At 34.8% G+C, this 10,000-nt stretch overlaps 3 protein-coding genes across 9 annotated transcripts in view; 2 read left to right on the top strand and 1 right to left on the bottom strand.

Moving 5' to 3' along the window:
* kis (chromodomain helicase DNA binding protein kismet) overlaps positions 1–6,471 on the top strand; it is a 29,177-nt gene extending 22,706 nt beyond the window's left edge. For 5 of the 7 annotated variants that reach the window (XM_035863354.2, XM_035863353.2, XM_035863351.2 and 2 more), the window contains 6 exons: positions 28–1,409; positions 1,665–1,911; positions 2,030–2,306; positions 2,521–2,665; positions 2,842–3,624; positions 3,798–6,471. In XM_035863354.2, the coding sequence (XP_035719247.2) occupies positions 28–1,409; positions 1,665–1,911; positions 2,030–2,306; positions 2,521–2,665; positions 2,842–3,624; positions 3,798–5,666 (4,703 nt within the window). In that variant the 3' untranslated portion in view covers positions 5,667–6,471. The remainder of the gene's footprint in view (positions 1–27; positions 1,410–1,664; positions 1,912–2,029; positions 2,307–2,520; positions 2,666–2,841; positions 3,625–3,797) is intronic. The other 2 variants (XM_035863352.2, XM_085658282.1) reach the window with 2 other exon arrangements.
* A 360-nt stretch (positions 6,472–6,831) lies between these two features.
* On the bottom strand, positions 6,832–8,596 carry Prx6a (Peroxiredoxin 6a). Its single transcript, XM_035863371.2, has 5 exons — positions 8,064–8,596; positions 7,766–7,922; positions 7,325–7,542; positions 7,165–7,237; positions 6,832–7,083 (listed from the first exon to the last, which is right to left on the bottom strand). The coding sequence occupies exons 1-5, from the start codon at positions 8,147–8,149 to the stop codon at positions 6,955–6,957; spliced, it is 663 nt and encodes a 220-aa protein (XP_035719264.1). The 5' UTR covers positions 8,150–8,596; the 3' UTR covers positions 6,832–6,954.
* Positions 8,597–8,953: 357 nt separating this feature from the next.
* The window catches only part of LOC118440398 (inositol hexakisphosphate kinase 2-like), a 25,656-nt gene continuing 24,609 nt past the window's right edge, over positions 8,954–10,000 (top strand). The window contains exons 1-2 of the mRNA XM_035863368.2: positions 8,954–9,298; positions 9,494–9,667. Of these exons, the coding sequence (XP_035719261.1) occupies positions 9,536–9,667 (132 nt within the window). The 5' untranslated portion in view covers positions 8,954–9,298; positions 9,494–9,535. The remainder of the gene's footprint in view (positions 9,299–9,493; positions 9,668–10,000) is intronic.

Here is a 10,000-nt window from a genome sequence, read left to right as displayed (position 1 = left end):
ATGCTCAGACATTCTATTATATTGCAGACTTTGCAGATGTTCCGGTTGATCATTTGAGTCCTGCTAAAGCAAGACAGATATTGGATCGAGTTGATCTATTAAGTAAAATACGAGAAGAAATTTTGTCTCATCCACATTTAGAGGAACGTCTTTCATTGTGTCAACCATCGGGTGATACACCAGAATGGTGGCAGCCTGGTAAACACGATAAGGAATTATTACTTGGCGCAGCGAAACATGGTTTAGGGAGAACCGACATAACTATTTTAAATGATCCGGATTTCTCTTTTCATAAGATTTTAGGAAAAAGTACTTATATAGGTACTACGCAAACTTCTAAATTACCGGAGAAATCAGAAAAGGCTATTAAGATAGAGAATAGGGAAGACATATTGAACTTCGATAGGGATGAAATACTTGTTAAATTGGAAAAAGGCGAAGGGACATTGAAGATAGAGAAGGTTGGCGCTAAGAGAGATACGATATCTACGGAAAAGAAAGTAGACAGTCCGGAGATAGAAAAGAGTCAAGTAGAATTGACAATAGTAAAAGCTGAGACAAAAGTCGAGGAAAAGCCATCGTCTGGTACGCCAACATCGTTACCGTCGTTGCCATCTCTTCCTCTTCCACTACCACCACCGCCTCCCCCTATCAGCAGTAATACGCTTACTATTTCTACCGTATCGACGAAAACTAGTACATCGTTAGAAAAAGAAACTAACGTTAATAAGATCAAAGTTGAAGAGAAATCTGAACAAACCTTGGACACGATGAAAAGTGATGTAACCACTACTAATACTAATGATAATTCCATTGTTACTTCGAAATCAACGGAGGAACCGATGACTACCGAGGAAACATCAACATCCCCGTTAACGAATGAGGAAACTACTGTTAATAAAACTCCCGTTGATCCAGAGAAATCCGATGAACAACAATGCAAAGAATTGTCAAAGGAGTTATCTAATTCCGATGAACAACAAACGACTCAAGATCATCCCGTAACGGAAAGTAATGAAAAGGTTACTTCTGAAAATAAGGACACCAATACCGAATCTATGGAGAAAGGTACTGATACATTGGACAAAATTGTCACCGAGGATGTTAAGCCGAACATCATTAAAACCGACAATTCCACTACGACTAAGGAAGAAACTGAAATAGTCGAAGACAAGGCCGCTGCGGATGCTAAAGAAAAAACCAAAGTATCTAAAATCGAGGATAAGTGTAGCGTCCAAGCTGCGGAACTTAAAGCAATGTTTCCTGATTTGGAAGTTATACAACCATTATCGCGATTAACCCAAATCGATACATTCGTTTTGCGGGATAAAACGATAGACTATAATGAGCCTACTATTGTACAACTTTTAGCACATAGTTGTAATAATGCTTCTTTAAAATGGCCGAAAGTAAGGAAATTTCTTTTATTTTATTTATTTTCATAAACAATTATATTAATGAATGTGATTAAGAAGTCGAATGGAATAAAAAAAAAAAAAAATAAAAAAAAAAAAAGATCGATCCGAATTTTGACAAAAGATAATACAAATTTCTTAGTGAAAATCAAACAAACTTTGCTTTTTGATATTGGCATATAACGATTAAACGCTATATTTCATATTTAATGATATGATTTATTTTTTTTTTCTTTCTCTAATTTTTAGGAACACGCAATCGAAGCTCGTTTAATGCATATCGTACATGCAATAGAACATAAAGAATGGCCTGTATCGATAAACTTTAGTGCTGGTGAGGAATTGGATACGACGATTTCGAATGAAAAAGATTGTTCAGAAGTAATTACGATAACGACAGATCATGGGGTGTCGCGAACCCCGGCAACTGGAAATAATATTTCTGCTAGTAAAAAAAGGAAAAGACATATTGCCATAGATGTTGAAACGGAACGAGGTAAATATATATATATACAAATTTTTTTGTTGAACATTATGCATCCATAATTAAAATTAATTATGGTTAAAAATAAATATGAAAATTTAATATCTTTTAATATATTATTTTATTTCAGCCAAACTTCATGCTCTTCTCAATAGTAGTCAAATACAATCACAACCTCCGACACCTTTGAGCAAACCAACAATCCTCTCAGGTTCGACAACTTGGGAAGTTAATGAGGAATCACAATCTGAGGATTCACGACGTTCAACGCCAGTACAACCACCACCGGCACATCAACAAACACGAACGCCAAATATACCGTTTGACTTGAAGTATACTGTTCCTGGTAAAACAACAGTTATACCAGGTACTTCGAGTACTTTAACGCCTATTGATTTATCTGCTGGGTAAGTATAAATTTATTATTATTATTATTCTTTTTTTTCTTTTTATTATTTTTTTATTTTATTTAATTGAAAATAAAATATCGAATTTGTTGTCTTTGAATTTTCTTCTCATTTTGATACTTAAGAAATAATCTTTTCTCTTTTCTCTCCTTTCTTTTTTTATTTTATGTATAAATGTATATATATATATATATGTACATATTTATATTTATAGGTATCCAAAAACAAGTTCCGATAGCAATAAAGATATTATGAATGAAGTTCAGGACTTCTCAATGCCTAATAAAAATAAGCAAAGCAATAGCAATAAAGGAAAGCTTGATAGTATGTTGGATAAATTAATGAAAAGGAAAAATTGTGTAAGTACGAAGAAAAGAAAAAGAAATATTATATTTATCAGTAATTCGGATGTGTTATTATATTAGTTTAGTTAATCATATGTCACAATTAAGATTTTATTATACATTTAATTGCATTGTTTTTATATTATAATACATTTTGGTGGAAAAATGAGCTTCATCCTTTGTTTGATTAGCCGACAGACGAACCTATAGTTGGAAAGGAAAAGAAACGTCGGAAATTAGATGAGATAGTATTAGGTTTGAGTGCTGCAAAGGAACAGCAAAGCAGTCATTATCCCGAACACAGTAAAAAGAACACAATCACACCCAATGTCACTGTCACTCCAACGTCAGCACCGATTGGACTTCCTAATCCTCCTGCAAATACTCAAAAGCCATTTTCTATCACCGTCACGTCGATTCCGTCGTCTCGAGCTTCAGGGACATCTTCCAATTTACCACCACCATCATTACATTCGCACAAGGATAGCTTTTCTGCCTTGCTTGTTCAAGCGGAACAACAAAATCGTGAACTCAAGAAACAACAGCAGCAACAGCAACAACAACAACAGCAGCAGCAACAACAACAGCAACATCAGCAGCAGCAGCAGCAGCAACAACAACAACAGCAACAACAGCAGCAGCAGCAACAACAGCAGCAACAACATCAAAGTCATCAACAGCAAGCATTCAATTCGGCACATTCTTCTGCAAGTAGTCATAGGAAAAGTTACGAAGCTATGATAGCCGATATCAATAAAGTTGCTGAATATTCATCGAAAATCGGATCGTATTCTCACGAAGCAAAGGTGAACAAATGGTTGGCTGAACAAACTGCTATGTCAGAGCAATTAAATGCCGAGTACTTAAACGCTCCTAGACGACGAAGACCTCGTGTCGATCCATCTTTGTTAGATTGGAAAAAATTGACGGGTGATGAGAACGTTGCCGTGATTAATCGTTTAACTGGAAAAAAGGTATGTTAATGATCTTGTATAATTTTACATTTGGTTTATAAATTATTATCGTTTATGACAAAAAGTAAATAATATAAAATATCTCTTATTTATTTATTTATTTATTTATTTATTTATTTATTTATTTATTTATCTATTTTTTCTTTTTCCTTTCTTTTTTCTTCTTTCTTTAGGTCACCGGTAGCAAAGCTCCTCAATTAAAACGACTTGGACAATGGTTGACTGAAAACCCCATGTTTGATGTCGATCCGAAGTGGGCCGAACTTGTGAAAGAGCGTGGTAATCTACCGCATGATTTGCAAAAGAGATTACCTGGATCCGATAGATCTGGCGTAAGCAAGGGGAAGAGTCCTGGGAGACCACCAATGATGCCAAGTCCAACTAATCAACAATCGGCAAGCCAAGCGAATTTAGCTGCTACGTCGATGGCGTCCAGTTTAAATTTCCCTTCGTTAGGCAATTTGAATAATTCTCTTTTATCTGGACTTTCACTCGGCAATTTCGATCCGAAAAATAATCCACTTCTAATGCCATTTGGTGGCCTACCGAACCTAGGAGCACTAAGCGGTCTTAGCAATCTTAGTAATCTCAGCAATATGAGTTTAACAAATTCATTATTCGCAAATCTTGCTGGACTTGGTTTGCCATCGTTAGCGGGTATGGAAGCTGCTTTAAGTGCAACTGCAACTAGTACGGCCGACACAAATCCAGCGGTCAGTTCGGTTAGCAGCAAAAATACTAGTTCAAGCAGTATTAGTAATACCGGTAAACCACGAAACAAATTAGAACCCCCTACGAGCAAAACGTCCGTGCCATCGACATCGTCGGCATCGTCGGCGTTACCAACGACGACGCCATTCCCCTTCTTTTTTCCAAATCCTAGTCTTCTGTACACGCCATTAGGTTTAGGTGGTTTAAATCCGTTCTCGATGCAACCTGGTGGCGTATCGTCGGCCTATGAAAGTCTGGCACAGTGCGGCCTTTTAAATCCGCCAACGTCAAGTGCCTCGACTGTACGGAAGCCTGCTTCGTCAGCGAGCAGTTCGAGACAACGAGATACAATTGTGGATTCGTCGAGCAAACGAAAAGATTCCGAGAAAAAGCCTAGATATCCTGTCGATCCAGGTATAACGTTACAACAATATACGGATATGGCATTACATACGGAGGATAGGCGTCGTATGGAACACGAAAAGAGAGAGGCTATCGAGCAACAAAACGATATTACCGAGGTTAATGAAAGAAGGCTCGAAAGGAAAAGTAAGGAACAAGAGATGAAAGAGGCTTTGGAACATTTGAGTCGGACAAGTGCAGAATTATTAACGAGAAATCTCGAGGACGTGCAACAGCGATGCAACGAAAAGAGAAGTCATAGCATAGACCGTAATCAGAACTCGGATCAGCAACAAACGTCGTCGACTCCGTTAGAGGTAACATTAGAGCCGGTAGCTAAGAAAATGCGATCCGAGATTGAGACGATCGCGAAGCCTACGACAGTGACAAATAACGATACGCCATCATCGGTCGACGTGGAACCGGTTCCTAGATCAACAAGTACGACTAAGCAGCTTCTTCAAGAAGATACGGCAGGTACGGTCTCTTCAGAGGTGCCGTTGAACGTTAGCAAAAAAGAATCAACGAGCGAAGCTGCTCCAACGACGATTACAACAAATCTACCATCTCCTTCGCAGCAAGCTTCGACTACGAAAGCAGACTTAAGTAATAAATCTCATATAACGGAAAGCGAGGAAGATGGTAAAGGTGGCGCTAAGGGTAAAAAATCACGAAGTGGTAAGAGATTAAGTATTGAACCTCCGCCCGAACGAAAGAATCTAAGATCCAGTGCCGGTAGACAAGCAAGAGCGGCGGCCGAACGACAAGCGAGATTGGAATGTGAATTACAATCTGAACAACACCAACAACAGCAACAGCAGCAACAACAGCAGCAACAGCAGCAGCAGCAGCAGCACCACCATCAATCGCAGGAACAATCGCAGCAACAAACCCAACAACAACAGGATAGTCATGTTGGCAACGAATGAACTCGTGTGATCGATGTTAATGCGAATAATAGTGATTGCAATGCTAACAAATAACCGAGGCCAATCGAGTTCGTCGTAATTTATATCTCGATTCGTAATTAATTCGGTTATTTCTAGCATTTAGCTAATAACCATTTACCGTGGATCGCTAAGTTGGTGGAACTGTATAATGTGTGCATCGTTTGGTAATTTTTTTTTCCTTTTTTTTTTACTTTTTTCTTTTTCTTTCCTTTTTTTTTTTTTTTTTTTTAAACGAACACAAGTGCGTTAAAGGACTACAAAACGTACAAAAGTTGAATCTTTACGGGTAGCCTTTCATCGTCATTGTGAAAATGAAAAAAAAAGACATATACGATTGAGAAGTGGCATCTTATATAGGTGGGCTAAAAAAAAAAGTACAGAGGTTGTTGTTGGTGTGTGTGTGTGTGTGTGTGAATGTACGTTAAGATACTTTGAAGTCGGGCGATAGTATTTTATCACTCGATACTTTGTGTGGTGATTAACTTTTAATTACGTAACATTACAATTTAAAGGAAACAAAATAAATAAATAAATAAATAAATAAATAAAAAAATAAATAAACAAGTATAATTTTGTTAAATTTAATATCTTTTACGATCTTATCAGTTTTGACCACAGGGACTGTTTTATATAACTGCTATCACTTTATTGTGCACTAGCCCCCCCCATTGTGCGTGTTACAATGTCGGGCATAACACGATATAATAATATAACCATAACGTAGGAAAGTAATTATTAATTTAATAAATAAATAAATAAATAAATAAATAAATAAATAAATAAATAAACAAACAAAAAGGAAAAAAAGAAAATGTAAATATTATATACATTATGCCTATAGCTCATAAGCAACTGTGTACTTGGAGAAGTGTATATAATAACGCAATGTACTTTTAATTACATTAGATGAAATAATAAACAGCTTCTTTTGTTGTTTGCAAATGCCAAGCGCCAAGACTTCCATTTTATTTAGTGTATTGACCTCGATCAGAAGAAATTGGTAGCTTGCAGCATCCATGTTCGATATTCGATTTTTGTAACAACCGTCACAGCATCATGACACGTAAACGATATTTCGTTCTTTATTATATTAACTACATTGTCATATATATGAAAGGAAAAAAAAAAAATTATAAGTTCAGTATTGAAAATGTTAACATTATTACTCTGTATTTTGTATCGTGTACATTGTATCAAAGTATATATGCAATAATTAATTTAAAGTCATTATTCGTATTGATGTTTTTTACGTCTTTTATCCCACTTTTTATGTAGGTTGCGACACAATCCGCAAATACGGTTTTCCGGATGGAAGAACAACAGTCTTAACTGACGCAAATAATGTTTTTGCTTCGTTTTCTGTGACAAATGGTTGAATCATAACTTCTTCTCCTTTCTAAACGTGAAGAGAGAGAAAAAAAAATCTAAAATTATCTTGTCAAATATAAAATGGTCATATATAATTTATAAAATTTACCTTCCAATCTACAGGAGTTGCAACTTTGAATTTTTCAGTCAAGAGAAGTGATTCGATGACACGTAATATTTCACTGGATAAAACAAAAAGGAAGGATAATAGATTGATGTTAAAATTAAGATTACATATGTAGAGAAATGAATTTCTTTGAATAACTTACTCAAAATTTCTACCAGTGGTCGCAGGATATAAAATCGATAGACGCATTTTCTTGGCCGGATCTATAATGAATACTGCTCGTGCTGACAAAGGTAAACCTTGGCTATCTATCTCTGCAGGATCTAACATACCAAGCATTGTTGCTAATTTACGAGATTCATCTTCTATTATCGGATATGGAAATTCCTCATCGGTTATTTCTCCATAACTCTTAATGTCCTGTATTATGAAATTGTATAATTATTAATATATATTCCACATACAATATACGTTTGAAAGAAATGAGAATAATGTTACATATAGCGTGTGATGGAAAGAGCTTATTTCTTCAAGTATAAAATATTCGATATAATATTCTTATAATGATATTATTGTACGTAGAATTTTTTTTTCTTTTTTTTTTTTTTTTTAAGGCAATACAAAATCTATTTTAAATATATACCTCGATCCATTTGCGATGAGAATCCACAGAATTACATGACAATGCAATAACTTTTACGCCCATTCTTTGAAATTCAGGCATTAATTTTACAACTCGTGCCAATTCTGTGGTACAAACAGGCGTGAAATCGCTTGGATGTGAGAACAATATAGCCCAGCTAAAAAAAAAAAGAGAATTTTATTTGTTATTAAAAATTGATTTTGAACATCGATTATGATCCACAAATTAAAAGTCATATAAAACAATTTTGTTTATTGTGACTTATAGGTTAGATAAACAAAATAAAATGTCAACTTACGAATCTCCAAGCCAATCGTAAAAATTAATTGTACCATTTTGCGTATCGGCTGTAAAATTAGGGAATGTTTCGCCTAACAAAACCATTATTAATAATTAACGCGTCGTTGGTTAACAAAATCGATATGTAACGAAAATTTTTAGTTTTTCTTTTCCTTTACTTTTTTCTTTTTCTTTTTTCCTTTTTTTTTTTTCTTCTTTTCCACCCGAGTAAACTTCCCTCACTATATATTATCTATCGAATAATAAAGTTCACGCCGATAATGAATTTTGTTAATTTATATATATATATAAAAAAACAAAAAAGGAAAAAAAAATCGACTCAATCGATATTTCGTAATTGCAAAATGAATTTTTAAAGTGAAGAGGAAAAGAAGAAAACAAAAAACAATAATAATAACAACGTGAAGTTCATCACGTGTTATAAACAAACGTCTAATTCGCGCTGTTTTCTATGGGAAGATGTCCAATGACGTCAAAGAAAAAAAAAAAAGAAAAAAGAAAAAATATGCCTTGAAATTGTGAATGATGAAAAAGAAAAAAGAGAGGAAAAAAAAAGAAAAAGAAGAAAGGATTGGTAAAAGTCACGAGAATATAATTTTCAGAACGTTTCGTAAATTCTGATGCTTTTTAGAACGTGTAATTAAAATACACAAGTATTTGAAAGAATGAAAGAGAGATATATATATGTAATAGGGAAAGAAAGAGAGAGAGAGAATGAGAGAGGGAGAAAGAGAAAGAGAGAGAGAGAGAGAGAGAGAGAGAGAGAGAGAGAGATGGACGTTGATTGGATATACACGTACATTCGCGAAAATGTTCAGCCAATAAGAATGCAAATATTTGTGAGAGAGTTTACAGTGAAATGGATCTCGCGCGTGGAACGTTGTTGCCTTATCCTTGGCAGCACGGTTTCTCTCTCCTCAGTATGCCATCCCCACCCACTTACAGCTGATGCGATCAGCGTACGTTACAATCATTGTTAATATTTTCTAAGAAAGAAACGACGGGGAAGGACCTGTTATATATATATGTCTAAAGAATATATCGTCCGATGTAATATCGTTTTATGGATACCTATTAATACGATTAAAATAATAATATAGTGTTAATTGTAATTGTAACAGTGATTGTGACGTGGAAGTGAAAACTGTTTTTCTCAGGCTGTATACCACATAGAACACAAACGGGAAATCGAGAACACAAACGGGAGAAGGAAATTTCTTATTGAAATAAAAAGTTCATTTTTCTCGTTTATCTCTTATTCTCTCTCTCTCTTTCTCTCTTTCTTTCTTTCTTTGTCACTCATTATTTCTTTCTTTCTTTCCTTCCCTCTCTCTCGCTCTCTCTCTCTCTCTCTTTCTCTCTCTGCAAAAATAATACATATATATATATATATGAATATATATATATATATTATTCAATAAATAAAAGTGACTGAGAGATTGGATTGACATCCTGTAAGAGTACGCGGGCATGGTATATTTGACGGGTCTTTGGGGTATGGGAGAGACTGAATCACAGTGCCATAGCACCAGCGCTTCGCCAGTCTCTTCCTCGTTTCAGGACCATGACGAAGAAGTTGCGTTGCATCCTCTCAAGAATCAGGTATACAATCATTTTTCTTTTTTTTTTTGTTTTATTGTATTATTTGTTTGTTATTATTTTTATTTTTCTTTTTTTCTTTTCCCTTTTATTTCTTTTTCTCTTCTTATTTACTTCGTCATTCCCATTTCTCTTTCTTTTTCTTTCTTTTTCTTTCTTTCCTTCTTTCTTTCTTTTTCTTTCTTTCTTTCTTTCTTTCTTTCTTTCTTTCTTTCTTTCTTTCTTTCTTTCTTTCTTTCTTACAAGGCCTATACGTAGATGTCATAGAGTTTGTTTGAATATATATGAGATGTTTGTATTTACTCCGCGAGATTACATTATCGTCTAACTTAATCA

This window comes from Vespa mandarinia, chromosome 7, assembly GCF_050613455.1.
Source record: "Vespa mandarinia isolate Hongniang chromosome 7, ASM5061345v1, whole genome shotgun sequence".
Classification (NCBI taxonomy): Eukaryota; Metazoa; Arthropoda; class Insecta; order Hymenoptera; family Vespidae; genus Vespa; species Vespa mandarinia.
The sequence above is the reverse complement of the archived record's forward strand: the minus strand, read 5'-3'. Positions and strand labels throughout refer to the sequence as shown.